General features: G+C 40.8%; 1 protein-coding gene across 3 annotated transcripts in view; it reads left to right on the top strand.

Annotated features, from left to right (window-relative positions):
* Nucleotides 1–20,596, top strand: part of NOL4 (nucleolar protein 4) — a 284,810-nt gene that overhangs the window by 38,973 nt on the left and 225,241 nt on the right. For all 3 annotated transcript variants that reach the window (XM_050941990.1, XM_050941989.1, XM_050941991.1), the window contains exon 2: nucleotides 14,230–14,379. In XM_050941990.1, coding sequence (XP_050797947.1) covers nucleotides 14,230–14,379 — 150 coding nt within the window. The remainder of the gene's footprint in view (nucleotides 1–14,229; nucleotides 14,380–20,596) is intronic.

Below are 20,596 nucleotides of genomic sequence, written 5' to 3'. Positions count from 1 at the left end.
ATATACGTGACAAGGTTACCATCACCCTCATACTTGTTTGAATGTTTTTCAGTTTTTGTCACCTTCCTGTTAGTAGAAGCACGTGTTTTATGGGTAGCTTGATACTTAACCCTATATCTACTTATATTTCTGGACATGAATAACACACTATTGTAGCCCTGCAAACTTATGTCAGTATAATTACACTGCTCTGCAGTGTGGAAAATCCACCCTCCTGAGTGACATAGTTGTACTGACCTAATTCCTGATGGGAAACTTATGTCAGCATAACTACATTGCTCTGCAGTGTACTCCACCTAGCTTTTGGGCAGGTGGAGTACCTATGCCAAAGGGAGAAGCTCTCCCATTGGCATAGGCAGTGTTGTCACTAAGTGTGAAAGCGCTGGTAGGCAGACCCTGAATGAGGTCAATTTTTTCATACTTTCTGCATGTTTCATGGTGAAACAGAAGTCTTGGCAACAACAGGTGCATAAAAGTACAGACTTTTGTTTCGTAAACCAGGTCTACACTACAGTCTTATGCCGACAGAGCTATGCTGGTCACGGGTGTGGTGAGGTGTAATCTCTGACTGACGTAGCTATACTGGCAAAGCCCCTACTGTAGACACAGTTATACCAAAATAACTCCAGTAATACAAATATTAATAAATAATAAATCTGTGTTTTTGATGATAAAACTTATTTCATTTATGGGGGCTAGAATAAACTATACTGGAAAAAGCACAGATTTGCTGGTATATTCTACATCTGGTACAGTATACTGGTATGGCTATACTCACAAAAGTATCCCTAGTGTAGATTAGGCCTTTGTATTCACACAGCTTTGAAAAACTATTGTAAAAGTTGTTCACAACCAGGCAAATCCTCCTATGTCATCAGTAAAAAGAAGCAAGTGCCTCAAAACATTGCTTATGAATATTTGCTCAAACAAACCTTTCAGATTGATTTGGGCTGTGTTACACTCCCTTCAATTTCTATTTTTCTAGCCGACAAATTTTCTAGCAGAAATGTTTGCAGCAACAGCAAATTTGAAGTGACTATTAGAAAATATTCTAATATTTCTGAGTGTAACTCAGAAAATTGCTTTCAAAATCAAAATTTGAGTATTCCCTCTAGAAACCAGATTCTAAGAGTTGCTGTCTGTCAGGGAACAAAAAACAATACGCTGTGACTAATATGCCCAATACAAACTAGCCAATGCTTTTCAGATTTCAAATATAGAATATTCAAACAAATTGTTAACAATAATTATTTTCCAGAATAATTTTAATAATGAATGTATTGATGAAAATCACAGACAGTACAGTTTGGGATAATGTACTATTCTGGATGATGAAAACACAAAATTTGTTGAATCCTCTCAGATTTAGAATTTAAATAAGAAAAATATTCCCTTTACAGAATGAGGTAGGGGCATATTGTGAGAGCAGCCAAGGATCTTCATGATCTGTAGAGCCATGGAGTAGCAGTAGTGTAGGAATCAAGCCTGCCCACCCTGTCCATGAAGGCTACTGTCTCAATGGAAATGATATACACATGCTTCATTGATTCCAAAGCCAGAAGGGACCACTGAGATCTTTTCAGCTGATCTCCTGGAATGTAACACAGGACGTAGAGCTTGCCCAAAATAATTCCAAGAACAGATCTTTTTTGAAAAAGATCCAATCTTGATTTAAAAATTGTCAGTGATGGAAAATCCACCAGAACACTTGGCAAATTGTTCCAATACTTAATTGGTCTCACTGTTAAAAATTAATGCTTTATTTACAGTCTGATTTTGCCTAGTTTCAATTTCCAACTATTGGGTCATGTTACACCTTTCTCTGCTAGATGGAAGAATCCGTTATCAAATATTTGTTCCCCTTGTAGATATTTTTAGACTGTTCTCAAGTCACCCTTTAATCTTCTCTAGGTTAAGCTAAATAGATTGAGCTCTTAGAGTTTATCACAATAAGTCATGCTGTCTACTCCTTTAGTTATTTTCATTGCTCTTCTCTGAACTCTCTCCAGTCTATCAACATTTTTCTTGAACTGGACACAGTATTCAAGCAGCGGTTGCACCAGTGCCAAAACCAGAGGGAAAATAACCCCTCTACTCCTACTTGAGATTCACCTATTCATGCATCAGGATAAAATCAGTCCTTTTGGCCACAGTGCCACGTTCAGATAATTACCCACTACAAACCCCAAATCTTTTTCAGAATCACTGCTTACCAGGATAGAGTCCCCCATTATGTAAGTAGGGCTTACAATCTTTGTTCCTAGATGTATACATTGACATTTAGCCATATTAAAATGCATATTGTTTGCTTGTACCAGTTTACCAAGCGATCCAGATTGCTCCATATCAGTGACCTGTCCTCTTCATTATTTCTCACTCCAAGTTCTTGTGTCATCTGCAAGCTTTAGCAGTGATGATTTTATGTTTTCTTCCAGGTCATTAATGTCAAAAATGTTCCAGGTTTCAGATGTTAAATAGTGTAGGGCCAAGAACCAATCCCTGTGGGACTTGACTAGAAACATACTGGTTTGATGAACATTCCTTGTTTTCAATTACATTTTAAGACCTTTTGTTTAGCCAAATTTGAATCAATTTAATGTATGCCATTTTAATTTTATAGCTTTCTATTTTTTTAAATAAAAATGTTGTGTGGTAACAAGTCATATGTCTTATAGCAGTATTTCCCAAACTTGGGACACCGCTTGTGTAGGGAAAGCCCCTGGCAGGCTGGGCTGGTTTGTTTACCTGCCGCATCCTCGGGTCTGGCCGATTGCGGCTCCCACTGGCCGCAGTTCACTGCTCCAGGCCAATGGGAGCTGCGTGAAGCGGCATGGGCTGAGGGACATACTAGCTGCCGCTTTCAGCAGCTCCCATTGGCCTGGAGCAGTGAACCGTAGCCAGGGGGAGCTGCAATCGGCCGGACCTGCAGACGCGGCAGGTAAACAAACTGGCCTGGCCCATCAGGGGCTTTCCCTAAACAAGCAGCATCCCAAGTTTGGGAAACATTGTCTTATAGAAATCTAAGAATATGATGTCACATTATTACCTTTATCAACCGAACTTGTAATCTCATCAAGAAAAGAGATCTAGTTAGTTTGACAGGATCTATTTTACATAAACCCATGTTGATTGGCATCTATTATATAGCCCTTCTTTAATTCTTTATTAATTAAGTCCCATATCAGCCACTCCATTATTTTCCCTGGGATCAATGTCAGACTGACAGCCTATAAACACGTGGATCATCCCATTTACCCTGTTTAAATATTAGCACAATATTAGCTTTCTTCCAGTCTTCTGGAACTTTTTCAGTGTTCCAGCAATTAATGGTCCAGCGAATTCCTCAGCTAGCACTCTGAAAACTCTTGAATGTACATTATTCATACCTGTGGAGTTAAAAATGTCTAACTTTAGTAGTTGCTGTTTAATATCCTCATTAAACGGTAGTGGAATGGAAAGAATATTATCATATCTGTTTTTTTCCCAAATGCAGAACAAAAATATGTATTGAACACTTCTGCCTTTTCTGCATTATTATTGATAATTCAACCATTTACATCTAATAATCAACCAGTACAATTATTAGGATTCTTTTTGTTCCTAGTATACTTAAAAAATTCCTTCTTACTGTCATTAAATCTGCTATCCCTTTGCTTCCCTTATCAATTTCTACAGTCCCTATCTTCTGATTTATTTTCATTACTATCAACATTCCCTTTCCTCCATATTATTTTTTATTTTTTATAGCTTGTCAAAAGGGGGGTTTGGGTCAGAGACCGTCAATACTGCCTCGCAGCAATACTCTGGACTATGTCAGTGGCTGTGTCACCCAATTCAGGAGTCATTGGCTGCTTTGTCTACCAGATGTTGTCAGTGGCTGGGGTAGAGGAACCCAGGTCCTTCCTGCTCCACTGGGTTCCAACTCAGGGCCCAAAGAAACAATAATTCAAAGTGTGCGGACTAGGGGGTGGGTGCCAATACCTGCTCCCTGGGTCACTTCCTACTGCGGCTTTGTTTCCTCTGCTGGTGCCACTGGTCTGTCTTGTAGTCCCCCTGGAGTTTGCTCAGGTCACTCTCAAAAGGGTCTCATCATCCTCAGCTTCCACGATTGAAGGGTCTGTGGCAGCTTGACCATAAGGCGTGGTCTCAGCTGCTTGGAGCCTCACCAGCTTCTCTGCAGGAGGCTGCAACACCCAACTGCTCTCCTGCTCAGTCCATCCAGATTGAGCAGAGCTGCTCCCTTTTGAGCTCTGCCTCTGCTGTGAGCATGCCCAGCAGGAGCGGTGGGGCGTGCCGTCTTGTGTCCAGAGCAACTCCTCAACTCTCGCTTAATCAGTATGGAGTTTGTCCACCCCGTCACATAGCTTCCTTCATTTCCCCTCTAAGCTATGTTGCTTCTTTTCTTGCCTTCTAATTCTAGCTTCAGTTTAATTGCAATTATCCCATCCTCATCACTATATATGATTTATTTTATTCATGGGGTTATCATTCTTGTATTAAACACACTAAGGCAATATAGTTCTGTACACAGCACCCAGAGATATACGATTTTCTCCCTTTCTCTGCTACAGAAACAAAGAAAGAAAAAGAGACAGACCATGTAATAAGAAATACTGGCATCGAATGGTGAAAGTGTAACCTGATATTTAAACAGGTTAAGCACTAGCTAAGTATTGAAATACACAACAGATCCCCTGTGGACCCATCAATCTGGAGATTATTCACCACAAACAACATCATATCCTATGTACATGTAAAAATATCATTCTTCTTACTAAAGAGGCTGAAGTCTTCCTTAGTCTGGTGCAGGTCAGCCCCAAATATTAATCTGTGACTTGTGCTGTGATCATGTTACCCCAACTGCTACTCTGCGGCTTTTCTCCAGAATGGTCTGTGTAAAGCTTCAAGCACCAGCTATCTAAGGGCTGATCTCCACAACCAGGGAGATCAATGCTGCTGCAATCGATGCAGCAGGGATCGATTTAGTGGGTCTAGCTAAATCGATGGCAGAGCACTCTCCGATCAACCCCACCTCTCCAAGAGCAGTAAGGGAAGTCAGCTGGAGAGCATCTCCCATCGACTCAGTGCCGTGAAGACACTGTGGTAAGTCAGCCTAAGCTACGTTGACTCCAGTTACATTATTCACGTAGCTGGAGTAGCATAACTTAGGTCAACTTACCCCTGTAGTGAAGACAAGCCCTAAGAGTAGGAACAGCAGGCTTTAGTGCTTAGTTGGACAAAATCAATAGTTACGTTGTTTGGAGCTATCCATCTATCTTTAAAAGCAGTGGATAAACTCAAGCCAAGGCTCTGCTGGAAATGTTCCACCTTTCACAGAATCCTTTACACTATCCTCCATCCCTTCAAGGCTCTGAGGTTGGTTTGAGAGAAGTTCTTCAATCTCTAGACTATATTCCTAGTAACTTTCTGTTTCTCCCTTCCCCATTTAGTTTTACTAGAAGACATGAGGGTGACTGGATAGGTTCCTCATTTCCTATCTAAGACTCCTTTCTGCATCAACTTGACTGACAATGTGATAGTTCTGTCTTTCATCTCCACTCCTAGGGATGACAAAGAAAAAGTTTCTGCACACCCAATATATAAATGTAACTTGAATATCTACTTAAACTGAACTGTGGAGGCCAATGTATCAGGCCATTCAGTATAGAAGCCAAGAAAGCTGCATAAGATTATAAGGATACTATGAAGTAAGTGTGGTATTGCATCTGTAGGGCCTATGTTGCTAAAGGCAAACCTCCTCCCTTACTCTATCAGAAGATCATTGTACCAGAATACTATTCTTTTCATGGAGAGAAAGGGGAGATGTTTCCTCACTGGAGCTCTGCACTACTGCAATCTCACATCTACAGAATTGAACAGAGTTACACTGATTCCCACCAGATGATGACCTCATCCAAAATGTACAGGTGTCTGTGGTCACTGCCTGGTAAGATGGGTTCTTTATGCACCGGTTAAGTAAAATCTCAGACTTATCTCAGGTGGCTCTTTGCATTCACCCTATTGTTCTTGTGTCAGAGTATTGCTTTGGGAATTCCCCTTCTTCAGGACTGGACCAGGAGACATAGGAGGAAGGGATTTTTAGTTAATCTGATTTGGTTTCTCCTGGTCCCTGTTGGGTCCATTTAAATATTTCCATATAGAGCCAGAAAACATTCTTTCACTTGAGGCTTTTATATAAATCCTTTAAAAACAAAACACAACAAAACATTAAACTTTTAATGTAATCAAGCTTGTGTTGTTTATATTTAATCTCTTATCTCTATGGCATGTGAATTAGCAATAAAGTTTGCTCATTTTATCTCACTTGATTTCTCTTTATTTTCATGACTTGTTTTCACAATTTGTTTGATTTGTTCACTTATCAGTTTATTCTGGGTGGATTTTATGGCTCAGGAAGTTTCAGAAACTGGATTCCTCAGATTAAATTGACCCTTTATATGGGCCTGATAGAGTAAATGTCTTTGATTTTCCTCTCTCCATCTGCTGGTAGAAGGAGATATTACTCATCCAGACTGAAGCAGTGGGGAAATGCAGAAACTGTACATTAGAGCAGGTAAATTTCCCTTTTAATGCTATGTATACTTTCTATTAGGAACTGGTTGGAGACCATCAGTTTATTTCACTTAGACTACTAAATTCTTGCTATCAAATGGAAATAACATTACTTACAGATCTGTGCTGAATAGAAAGGAATAATATAGATGTTCAATACTATGTATACTATTACTAATTCCCCGTGACATTTATTCTCTGAAGTGTACAGTATTTTGAACTATGCTGAAAAGGTTGTGGTTAGGATTCCTGGTACTGCAGATTGATGTGCTGATGCAAGATGGAAATTTGTTAATTTAGGATGGTGCAAGACACTTCTGAATGGTTGTCAGTTTTTATACATATTAGTAATTTTTTTAATATATACTGATAGAACAGATGAATGGAGGATCATATAGCAGAGTTTTCAATATGTTCACCATTTTAAAGGTTTTTCTGAAGGGAGGTATACCATGCTCCTTCTTTACATGCACTACAATTACCTTCTACTAATAATTACAATATATTTACAATATTAAGTATAGGAAATGGTAAAACTAATTAAACATTTGCATATGACTACAGCAGGTGTCACCAGGTTGTGCTGTTAAACATAGTTTAACAAGTTCTTTTTCTTAGTGTTCAAGCAGTGTTCAGTCTTCTGAAGAAATGTTGTATTGTTAGTTTGGTGATGTTTTTCTTTTTGTATGAACTGTTGCAAACAGCAACAGAGTTTTCTCTTTGCCTTAATTTAACAAGTGTCGATTTTTAGTGCCAAGTAACTTCCTGGAAACTGGGTACTAGTCTTGGGCTGATATTTGTGAAAGAGGAGTTTGCCTGCTTGCCACTTGTGATTACCTCTGTTCAAGGACTGGTATATGTAGTGTAAATGAAACAAATTGCACCAAGAATACATCCAGACTCCATGTTTCAGATTTCTCCTCTAACTGGAAACCCAGTCTGCAAGGCCTCAAAATCTGATGCCACTCAGCAGAGGGGCAGCTGTACATTGCCTGGTTTAACTTGGCTGCTCTCATAAACTAGTGGGGAGTCAGAATAATTTTAGATATACTTTCTGTTGCATTCACGGTAACACCATATTTGTGTGTAATTTATATCTTGCAATAAAAATAGTTATGTTGATTGCTGTTGATATCTACTCATTATGTTTTGTAGATGCTACTGTTTTTGGTGTTTTACAGCAGAGGTTTTTATGGACTTACGCAAGTTTTTATAGATCAATTAATGTACTTTTCCCCCTTTTATTTAGATCCATCATATGTTGATCTTTATAGGAATGTTTTTCAAACACTGTAAAGATTCTGATAGTCATATTCAAGCCTGAAGAGAATGTTTTATTAGGCTAATTTCCCCCAAGAAATTTAAACAAGAATGTGAAACTTTTGGGGGTTACCTAAGGTAAATCTAGAGCAGGTGGAGGGTCTGGGACTCCTCAGCAGCCCAGGCTCCCTCAGTGGCTCTTACTACTGCCTGTACTGGCTTGGCCAGGAGGCAGGACCTCTGGGAGAGCAGGGGGCAGGGCCTCATGGCAAAGTGCAGGAAGGGGCTGGCGCTGCCCTGATCCTCAGGTGGGCACAGAGTGGCCCCTCAGGGAATCTGGGACAAATGCTGTCCCTGAGTCATTCAGCCAGGGACTTGAACTCCGCATTTTAGGACAGTCCCGCCTGATTCAGGACAAGTGGGCACCCTAGGTGAATCACTACCACCTGCTTACAGATTGTGAGAGCTTTATCTGTGCCAACTAAGGGCTGCCACCGGCAGCACAAACACTCTGCTCTGGGCTCCAGGAATCCCACTCATTCTCTCTGCAGGCTAGCAATTTATACACTCCACTTTATTACACGTGAGTGCCTGGTCTCATCTTTCCGGAGTGTACACTGATCCACTGCCTCCATGGAAGCAGTGCACCCCAATTTATTGGCTTCATCTCTGTTCAACAACTCTCCTTTCACAGGCACTTAGATGTATCTATACCAAATTGAAGTTTATTTAACAAAGTTTCAGTTACAGATTCACATAAAAGAAAGTAAAAGGATTTTGAAACATAAGGTTACAAGTAAAAGAAAAATATAAAATGCAAACTATAGCATATTCTTATTAACAGGTTACTTTCCTGTCTAATAAGGATTTTCACACCCAATGGTCAGTCCTTACAGCACTTGTCCAGTACAGAGGGCTGGGATCAACTTTTCACAAAACATTTCCGCTGGCAGACTGTTGCTTCCCTAATGGATAACATTCGTGCCCTCTTTCCTTCTCTAATACAGTCTCAGACTTTTGTCTTTGCCAGTGCTCAAGTCTACATCTGTCCCAGAGTGTAAACAGGGCTGGGCTGAATCCATAGATGTCAGTTGTTCTCAGTGTTGATTGAGTCAGTTCTGAGACCCACTCTGGTTCAGGTGTCAAGTTTCATTTCCATCCGTTTTGGAAGCCAGTGTTCTACATGTTACACATCTACAAATGTTTTCCATACAAACATCTTGCAATAACCATGACAACCAGCTACTTATTTAACATTTGGTAGAGGCCACACATAACCTCCTTGGTGAAATATTTAGAAGATGGTGGAACACAGATGTAATATATCTGCCAGGGCATGGCTGGGAGTATCTGGGCATGGCTGTGTCACAAAGAGATTGCACTGTTGTTCTCAAGCTAGGAGCTACATACACTTTTGTTTCAATGGCTTTGATTTTAAAGACATTTATTGAAGTGCTGTTCCACTATGAAAAGAGATTGTGTTAAAATGGCACCTTTTTACTGAATAGATCTTTTCCCATCTACATTCAGCATCATAGCTGTCCACTTGTGACTTTTTTTTTTGTACTCCTGTCAGTTTGGCAGAGTCCACATAGGTTGAGGAGATTGAGCTAGGTTTTCTTTCTCTTTGTGTGTGTTATAAACCAAATTGTTCACAAAGTTCCAATGAGCCAACTGAAGAAAATGTGGGTTACGTAGGTGGCTCCAAATAATTAGTTTAACCAGCAGAACCTTGATTCCTGGTGATGATATGTAAGAAACTAAAAACCCACGGTGACTGTCAGAGTTAAGATTGAGTTTGTAGGTTTGTTAGTTAGAGAAAACATCTATTTACTTGTAGCCTGAGCACATTTGCTTGGGAAATCACGGTGAGATAATAAACATGGACTCCTACAATGCAATTTTTAATGGATAAAATTTTCAAAAGCACCTACGTGGCTTAGGAGCCTAAGTCCCATTGACTTTCAATGAGATTTTGGTTCCTAAGTACCTATGTCACTTTGAAAATGGAATTTAGGCTCCTACATCATCTAGGCACTTTTGGGAAAATGTACCCAAAATCCACTTTCAAAGTAGAACTGGACTTTCATGTATTTAACAAATTGTAATATTGTGAGAAAAACATGATGAGATGGCACGGGGCAGCAAAGAACTTGGGATAGCCGGTGTCCACTTCAAAACTGTTATGTTCTGGACGGAAATTTTGGGCCTTAGCGGCCCCTATGCTTTTTCCTGTTTGAGCTTGGAGAATTGGGAGATCATGGTCTCTATTCTGCCCTGTATCAGAGGGGTAGCCATGTTAGTCTGGATCTGTAAAATCAGCAAAGAATCCTGTGGCACCTTATAGACTAACAGACGTTTTGGAGCATGAGCTTTCGTGGGTGAATACCCACTTCGTCAGATGCATGTAGTGGAAATTTCCAGGGGCAGGTATATATATGCAAGCAAGCTAGAGATAACGAGGTTAGTTCAATCAGGGAGGATGAGGCCTTGTTCTAGCAGTTGAGGTGTGAAAACCAAGGAAGGAGAAACTGGTTTTGTAGTTGGTGAGCCATTCACCGTCTTTGTTTAATCCTGAGCTGATGGTGTCAAATTTGCGGATGACCTGAAGCTCAGCAGTTTCTCTTTGAAGTCTGGTCCTGAAGTTTTTTTGCTGCAGGATGGCCACCTTAAGGTCTGCTATAGTGTGGCCAGGGAGGTTGAAGTATTCTCCTACAGGTTTTTGTATATTGCCATTCCTAATATCTGATTTGTGTCCATTTATCCTTTTCCGTAGAGACTGTCCAGTTTGGCCGATGTACATAGCAGAGGGGCATTGCTGGCATATGATGGCGTATATTACATTGGTGGACGTGCAGGTGAATGAACCGGTGATGATGTGGCTGATCTGGTTAGGTCCTGTGATGGTGTCGCTGGTGTAGATATGTGGGCAGAGTTGGCATCGAGGTTTGTTGCATGGATTGGTTCCTGAGCTAGAGTTCCTATGGTGCGGTGTGCAGTTACTGGTGAGAATATGTTTCAGGTTGGCAGGTGGTCTGTGGGCGAGGACTGGCCTGCCACCCAAGGCCTGTGAAAGTGTGGGATCATTGTCCAGGATGGATTGTAGATCCCTGATGATGCGTTGGAGGGGTTTTAGCTGGGGACTGTATGTGATGGCCAGTGGAGTCCTGTTGGTTTCTTTCTTGGAACACCTTTCTGATGCTGTCAGCTATGGTGATGTAGCACCTCTGTTTTCAAATTAATATTGCCGTAATGCATTTATCTTTAATTACAAGAGAACACCCCTCCAGGATATTTCCTAACAATACTCGTTAGGAAGAAACAGATTAAGTCCTTACCAGTTAATCAACACCACAAACTTCTTAAGTGTTCTGAAAACTACATGAAATAACACTGTCACCATAATAAGAGTGCTTGAAAGCATTAGGGAATCCACAGTGCTTTTGGCTGGTGAAAAGGTAATGATTAGAGATGGGCCCGAGGAGCTGCAGAGTTTCAGATGCACACGTCCCCAGGTTTAGGGTTGTTCAAATCTGGGGTTTGTGCTGGGTCCATCTCTAGTCAGGATTTTAAATGTATAAGAGGGCGGACAGCTTTGAAGCACATTATGTAGAACTGAGAAATGCATTAGGGCCAATGCAAGTGCTTTATGATCCTCGAGTGGGAAGTGCTATAGAAATGCAAAACATTTGTGTAAACTGTGAGATGAGTCCATTCATGAACTTTGTTGAAAATAAAATAAGAAGATAAGTGGAATAGAATAAAAAAGAACAAATCAAACATTAGAATGTATTTATTCATATCTAGCAGGCTTTCAAGAATAGATTGGCAAGAATTTATTAGTGGTGGATTGCAGCTTGAAGTGATAGTGCAGCAATTGTCTATTCAATTCTCATCTTTGGCCTTTATTTGGTAACAACACCAGAACTGAAAGTGTTTTGTTACAAATGGGCCAACGTAAACCTGTTCCATAGTAGCATTAAACATAGTAGTAGTAATAGTATAATGTTAACGTGTTAAGTTTTGAAAGCATTTTTTACATGAAATACACATTGAGGGTTAGGAGGCACTGTTGCCTCTGGAGGCCTAAATTCAAATTCTGTTTTGGCTCATGAGTAGGGGCAGCCCTAGGGACCAGCGCACCAAGCGCTTGCCTGGGGTGGCAAGCTGGGAGTCGGGGGCGGCCTGCCGGTCGCTGTGAGGTCTGCAGTCAGGCTGCCTTCGGCAGCATGCTTTCGGGAGGTGCGCTGGTCCTGCGGTTTAGGCAGCAATTCGGCGGCGGGTACGCCGAAGGCGCGGGACTGGCAGACCTCCTGCAGGCATGCCGCTGAATTTGCATTACCAGCAGACCTCCCACAGGCATGATGCTGAATCTGCATTACCAGCGGGCCTCCCACAGGCGCGCTGCCGAATCCGTGTTACCAGCGGACCTCCCGCAGGCATGCCGCTGAATCCATGTTACCAGCGTACCTCCTGCAGGCGCGCCGCTGAATCCGCATTACCAGCAGACCTCCTGCAGGCATGCTGCTGAATCCGCGTTACCAGCGTACCTCCTGCAGGTGCACCGCCAAAAGCGGCCTGATTGCCGTGCTTGGGGCAGCAAAATACATAGAGCTTCCCCTGCTCATGAGTGAAAATGAATTAGCTGTTCTCATCCTAGTCCACACACGCTTGTATCATATCACCAAACGCAGCCTGCTCATGAGATTACTAGCCTAGAAAACCAGGAATAGTGCCACTCAGGACTGATGCTCATTGGCAGGGTTGTATGGAGAAACTTGTGCAAGCCCTGTCATAAAAAGATAGCTGAGGGTTAATGTCTCTTTCACCTGAAGCACCTGACCAGAGGACCAATCAGGAAACCGGATTTTTTCAACTCTGGGTGGAGGGAAGTTTGTGTCTGAGTCTTTGTTGTCTGTCTGCCTGCTGTCTCTGAGCTTTGGAGAAGTAGTTTTACTTTCTAATCTTCTGTTTCTAAGTGTAAGGACAAAGAGATCAGATAGTAAGTTATATGGTTTCTTTTCTTTGGTATTTGCATGAATATAAGTGCTGGAGTGCTTTGATTTGTATTCTTTTTGAATAAGGCTGTTTATTCAGATTTCTTTTAAGCAATTAACCCTGTATTTTGTCACCTTAATACAGAGAGACCATTTGTATGTATTTTTCTTTCTTTTTTATATAAAGCTTTCTTTTAAAACCTGTTGAAGTTTTCTTTACTGGGAAATTTCAGGGAAATTGAGTCTGTACTCACCAGGGAATTGGTGGGAGGAAGAAATCAGGGGGAGATCTGTGTGTGTTGGATTTGCTAGCCTGATTTTGCATTCCCTCTGGGTGAAGAGGAAAGTGCTTTTGTTTCCAGGACTGGGAACGGAGAGGGGGAGTCACTCTGTTTGGATTCACAGAGCTTGTGTCTGTGTATCTCTCCAGGAGCACCTGGAGGGGGGAAGGGAAAAAGGATTATTTCCCTTTGTTGTGAGACTCAAGGGATTTGGGTCCTGGGGTCCCCAGGGAAGGTTTTTTCAGGTGGACCAGAGTGCCCCAAAACACTCTAATTTTTTGGGTGGTGGCAGCAAGTACCAGGTCCAAGCTGGTAACCAAGCTTGGAGGTTTTCATGCTAACCCCCATATTTTGGACGCTAAGGTCCAAATCTGGAACTAAAGTTATGACAAGCCCTGCCTGCACTTTTCATCAGTACAAATTCACATACAGTTTAAACAAAAAATCTCCTATCTGGATGACAGCAGTTGAACTGTGCTGATTATCTCCTAAGACATATGAGCCAGACTTTTTAGAAGTGCTGAGCACCCACAGCTTCCATCACCTTTTAAAATCAGGCAATAGATGTCCACAATTTGCTGTCACTTTCTCCAGTCAAACATCAGTGTGCAAAGCTTAATGTTTTAAAATAATACTTGGTGTTATCTATGGTTTGGTGAGTTTTCGTAAAAGAAATTTTCAAACAGAATTTCTAAGGGATGAACTCTTCATGGCAAAAACTTCATTTGCATTAATAATTACTATCTACAAGTTACCTGTAAATAAACATATTTTATTAAATAATTTTATAAAATGCTGTTTGTGGACTGTCAGAAACAAGTGTAAATGATTTTATTTTAAAAATAGCAATGTATAATGAAAAGTATTGTCTACATAATATAGTAGTTCAATTAAATGACCTGGTTTAAAAAAAAGGCTTTTTCATTATTCTTATGATCATACATTTATTGCATAATGATGTTACTGTAATATATTGAATTGTTAGGTATTGCTCTAGGATAGTGAACTTCAGATCTCTATGCAAGGGTCTTTATTTAATCAGATCTCAATAAAGGGGGATGCGTTCCATGATTATCATAATTCATCTATTCATCCTGCATTCCTTATCTTTTTTTCAGGATGGAGTAGGTGTAGATGAGAAGCTGTCTTTAAGGCGGGTAGCTGTGGTTGAAGATTTCTTTGACATTATCTATTCCATGCATGTGGAAACAGGGCCTAATGGAGAACAAATCCGAAAGCATGCTGGACAAAAGAGAACTTACAAAGCAGTAAGTAAACAAAAAACAGAAAATCTATAAGTTAAAATAGAGTAACACAATTGCATATCTATTTATTGTTTTTTTCAGACTGTGAGTTATTTGGATTGGTGATTTTGTGTTTTTCAGAGCTGGGCCAGAAGTATTACAGCCCATCACTTTCAGTTATATTTCAGAGGTCTGTGTGGGTACATGTGTGTGCATATATGCAAATGAATGGGTTGAAAATGCTTAGAGTCAAATTTTCTACTGGTGTAATGCGTGCAAGTCTGTTGACTTCAGTGGAGTTTGGCCCAATTGCACCTGCGGGGAATTTGGCTGTTTTAGTATGATTTGAAAGACAAGGCCTGTGAGGTAATATCTTTTATTGGACCAACTTCTGTTGGTGAAAGAGACAAGCTTTTGAGCTTGTCTTTTTAATCTCAAAAGCTTGTCTCTCTCCCCAACAGAAGTTGGTCCAATAAAAGATATTACCTCACCCACCTTGTCTCTCTAATATCCTGGGACCAATAAGGCTACAACTATACGGCATCCTAATATGATTTGATAATTTATTAAAATGAAGCTCCATGTTAATAGTATTATTTTAAATATTATTAAATTGAAATACAGATGTTCTTCCAGTTTATGAAGACTGTCAAGATACAACCATTACGATTTGTTAAATGAACTGCTGTACTTCAGCAGATGATTGAAATCTCCACTATACTTTATTATAGCGGAAATACATTTTATTTAATGGTCTGCACATTTGTAATACTTTTCCTGAAAACAAAAAGTTGAAAAGCAAGTAGATTTAATGGCATATCTGTTGACTGGTCAGATGTTAGACCAGTATAAACTGGCTGATTAGAGAGAAAATTCTTTCTGACTCTGGAACTGTGTTTTATAGTTTGAGCTAGACACTTCAATTCAACGTTGGTCTTGAAATATTTGTAAATTGATGTTTAATGGAGCAGTATGTTTCTGCAAATATGACATTTTCCCTTCTTAAAGAGAACTAATAAAATGTTTACTGTTACTTCCCGAAGGGAATAAAATGTATTTCCTTGTCTGTAAATTAGTGACCTTACTCCTATGAGCACCCCCATTGGTTTTAATGGGGCTACTCGTGAGAAAGGCAACCAAATTTATGCACAGACATACACACACATTATGTATATATACTCTGTACACAACATACACTATATTATACCAGCATTCAATAGTGTCTCCATCATAGTCACCTATACTTTCCTTCTTTTCTGGGACATTATCCCAGTGGTTTCCAGCTGCAGTAAGTTGAAACTTTATGCACATTAGCCTGGATGCAATCTTTAGAAACCAAAAAAAAAAAAAAAAAAAAAAAGGTAAATAATTTGAGCCATTCTAATACAAAGAGCAACAAAATGTGTAAAAAGCTCAAAATGTCAGATACCTACAGTTGAAATTGAGTTACTGAGTATAAGAAATAGTGAATTTGTAGAGGCATAATAATTTTTACTGTGTGGCACATTCTTTTAAAAATATTTTATTTCTAGGCTATTTCATGGTGTATGTTATATGCCAGGTCTCTGTAAGATTTCTCACAACTTGCCCTCAGCATTATTGACCCACAAGATATATATGTATAAAGGATGACACTTGCAGTCGTCATGACAAAGTATGCCAAGTTATGCAGTGATCTTCTAATGTGGACAAAAAATAACTGTCTAAATAACTTTTAACTGTCACCATAGCCAGTATTGAAGCTTGGTCTTCAGGGCACTAATAAAAGTAGTATTAGCTTAATGGGTCATTAGCTATGCGTTAATAAAAGTAGTATTATCGTCACTGTACACTAGCTATGCATTAGTTTTGCCACTGCGTTCTATTGTAATGAACATATCACTAGCACTCTTAATTTCAAAGGGTCTTCATTTAGTAAGTATATTGAATGTTTATTGCCTTTAATAAAATACTTTAGGGCACAACCCTGCAAATATATATACTAGAGCTATAATACTTACTACTGTCAGTAGTCCCACTGATTTCAAGTGGATCAGGCCTTTATATATTATGAATAATGTGCAAAGGCAGCTAATGTGCCTTTGGAGCAATTTGTGTAGGTTAAGCAGCTTGTATGGCAGTTTCATTTGATGTTAATTTTTATTACAGTGGTGACATAAGTTTATTACATAGTTATCAGCTGATGATACAGAAGCCCAAGTACGTTACTGTGTCATTGTCAATGTTTGTGTGTGTATTAGTGTTATTTGTTGGTTTACAACATGCATCCAATTATATGTCCCCGGGACAAACTGCTTTTGTATAATTTTAAAAAATACAATAATTCTATGAAAAAAAAACAAAACTCCAAAACAAACTAACATCAGCTTTTGCACTCCACGTTTAAGTGAGACCTTAATTAGACTCTGCTGGACTATCTGGGAAAGCAAATTCCAGTGTCATGGACTCTCTTGAGCCCCTAGAGGATTAAATCAAAGGTCTGTTAGCTCAAGCAATCCAGCTGACTTCTGCTGTGGTGCCTCACAGAGAGGGAGGGAGTCTCTCGAGGAATCATGTCCCAAACCATTTAGGCCTTAGAGTTTTATAAATCCAAGTCAGTATCGCAGCTACTCCAAAAGTATTTGCTGAACCAAAACTGTGGTGATTTTCAGCGTCACATATCATCAGTGAATCATTCTTGATTCTGTAAATGTATTTGTCAGACATATTCACCAAATCTTTTGGGTGAACAGATTTTTAGAGTATGGGTGGTTTATGAACTGTTTGCTACAATTATTTGGTATTTGATGTTCACAATTCATGGCATGTGATTGGTCACATGGTATCACTTCAGCTCACTGATGGGATGATTGAAACTTTTCAACAAGGGAACAATGAAAAGAAAATTCTGAATGTCAGCCATTCTTCTGGAACTCTTGGGATTCATAAATATTTTCGTGAGTATCATCAGCTTCCTGAATACTCACGAATAATTTATGGTGTGACCCCACAAACAGCAGCAAATTAAATTCAAATAGGTTAGTAGTGAACCTGCTTTTTCATAATTCTATCAGCACTAGTCAAAACTTTGAATATCGCCAAGGCATGATTAGTAAGACAAAGAAACTGGCAAAGGTATTGTAACTTAAATTAACTATGGCTTGTATTTAGCTGGGTAAACAAGTTTGGAAAATGTAAGAAAAGGCCTGACTCTGTACCTAGTTCCTGTTCTGAAAAGAGTTTAAGACTTTTTTCAGTTTTGAAAGAGGACTCCTTTCCCATCCTGTTCCCAGTGCTGAAGTGCTGGAATACATTAGTGTGTCATGCTGCAAACTTGCCCAGCATACCATCCTGGGACATGTAGGCTCAGTTTGTGAACTGACCATCCTTAGTCTTCATCACAGGTATTAATTTTAAATTGCAAGGCTTTGTGGAAATGACTGGCACTTGTACAGTTTCAGTGGGACTTTACATAATGATGCTGCATAGGAAGATAACTATGCTATTCGGTAGTTCTGTGATAATAGCATTTTGGAGGGAGCTGTTGTACGTTTTCATCAGCTGAAAAGTGTGTCAAACTGGAACTGCAGGATTCCTCAGCACAGAGTCCATTAATTGCTTAGGAAACTATCTGTGTTATAGTATGCAGTTATGTAGTAAGCTCACATTCTCTCCTTCTACCTTGACTCTAAGTAGCCTGCAGGGATCACACAAACTGTATCATGCGGAGCCAAGACTTTTTCCCTTAAGGCTCAGTATATTAATCTTAACAATGGAAAAATGACAGTAAGTTGCTAATTTAGCTAACAAAAGTAAGTAGGTTCTTTTTTATTCTTCTTACTGACTCACCTTGCTACACATGGGTGTCCTAGTTCATATGGTATGTAAGACCACCTAGAGACCGACACCATTAGATTACACCATTACATGTCTATGAGCAAATTATTTGCTGATATAACTCTATTAATGTCAGTGGAGTTGCCCGAGCAGAAACTTTGGCCCTATATGTATTGCAGTGAAACAAGAATTGTCTTGCTTCTGGGGTTTTAAATCACAGCTTTAACATTTTAAAACAGATATTTGCAAGTATTGTAGCAGACTAGAGAAACAATGTATATAGTGATTATTAATCTGTTATTTAGAACTGCCCCTGATGTTTACAGACATTAAAAAAACAAGGTCCTTGTCCTGAGGAGATCATATTAACATATAGACAGTATAGTTAAACATCACGGGCAGTCAAGTAATTTCTCCACAAATAATTCCCATGGTGCTTATGCCTTGCTGTTCCACAGGCACACGAGTGTTTTGGGAAAGGGAGAAGAGTGAAAGGAGCCTATTCCTTGGAGTACAGAATCTATACTCTGTCAGGTGCAAGGCTCCAAAATGCCTTTTTGAGGTGGGACAGCTGTGGGACACCCTGGCTAGCACAGCTGGTGGAGCAAGCAGAAGAAAGTATGCTGTGTTCCCTGAAGGGGTGTATCAACCAGCACAATCCTCATGCTCAGCTGGGAGCTCCAGGAAGAATTCTCTTTCCTGGGGACAGAATTCCTCCTGGAGCTGCACCTATAGTATTGTGGCTTGAAGGTACAACTGAGCCCACATTGTGTATAGACCTCAAACCATGGGAGGAATATTGCAGTCGTAAAATAGGGGAGGGGTGAGATGAGAGGGAAATGCTATTGAGAGAACAGATTCATTTTTTTTTTGTGGTAGGGGGGAATTGATTTGTTTTTAAAGTTTGTTTAATCCTGTATTCTGACACAGTTCTTCCAAAGCACCTAAAATTCACTAATATCTCTCTGCCTGGAAGCCTGCGTGACTTAGTGGGAAGAACACAAGGATTCTGTTTTTTTCTGGGAAATCAGTCTAAGCAAAATTCATGTGATGTTCTCAGCCTAATTCTTGTGGGGAAACACTTCCATGTTTTGTTGTGGGTGGGAATGGGGTGCTGTTTGCATAGGCCTTGGACTGCTCAGTTACTGGGCCTGTTAGCAGATACGCTAGCTCACCAGCCCAGGAAAGAACCAATACTACACTCAAGTCTGTTTCAGGCCCTTGACTCAGGGCACTATTCATTGTTCAAACACAAAAACAAAGCAATTCCCCTGACCAATGCAGGCAGGTCCCAAAGGCTTGTCCCTTGCCTCTGTCACAGGCCCATCCACAAAGAAATAGGACACACTCATCTTTAAATCCCCTGGTGGGTCATGTGACAGGCAGGTAGCCCTTAACCGTTTCCTGTCTGTTTTACCGTGACACAGGCCCCAAATTCATCTCTGATATAACTGCATTGAACTTAGTAGACTTAAACCCTGGGTAGACTTAAATCGTTGAACCTGAGTTGCAATCACCCATATAAAGGGAGAATGACTGGAAATGGCTGATCACTGCAATGCAGAAATTTCACTACAGATGCTTTAATTATACATAGACTTGTTAGACTAAAAGAGGCTTTTTAGTTTTCAGCATTGCAAGTCCATAAACATTCATGATGACCTTAGTTTTTTTTCTCTCTTTTCATTACTTCTTGCCTTTCAAACAAATGGCAACAATAAAACAGTTCTACATAGTTCTCGCACTGATTGAGTAACAAGTGTTGGAGTAGGCAGAGGTGGATTAATATTTCTGAAGTCCTGGGCCAGAGCAAGTGGGGGGCCCCTCCCTACCCCTTCTACCTATGGTTCCGCTCCCATTTTGCCCCCTCCACATGTGCACATGGCCCTATCCCTTTCTGCTCCTTCCCTGGGGCCCTGCCCCTGTTCCACCAAGGGTCTCCCCTATTCTCCCCCCTCACCGTGGCCCCAAGACCAGAGAAGCTCTGTCCCCCCACTGCCTGGCTGCTTCTGGGGCCAGGATCTGGGGGTGCTGAGGGCTTTCCCTGCCGCCACACCTGGCGCTGCTGCCAGGGAGTGGGGTGATGGTTGTGTGGGGGGCTTCCCCCACTGCTGCGCCTGCCCTGCCCACCTGGCGCTGCCACCAAGGAGTGGGGTCTGGAGTCACAGAGGTTTCCCCTGCCTGGCCCATGGGGAGCAGATTTGGGGGTGCAGGGTGCTTCCCCCACCTCTGCCCCACCCTGCCTGCCCGGGGCTGCTGCCTAGGAGAGGGGTCAGGGCACGGGGCTTTCCCCACTCACACGGGGCTCCGAGGCCTCCCAGTTGGCTGGAGCCCCTGGGCTAATCCACCACTGGGAGTAGGGCTCAGGAGTATGTTCAGGCCCTGATTCACCACCACATTACTCCAGTTTTACACTCCATTATAC

The sequence above is a fragment of the Gopherus flavomarginatus genome, chromosome 2 (assembly GCF_025201925.1).
Source record: "Gopherus flavomarginatus isolate rGopFla2 chromosome 2, rGopFla2.mat.asm, whole genome shotgun sequence".
Classification (NCBI taxonomy): Eukaryota; Metazoa; Chordata; order Testudines; family Testudinidae; genus Gopherus; species Gopherus flavomarginatus.
This window is presented reverse-complemented; position numbering and strand designations above follow the sequence as displayed.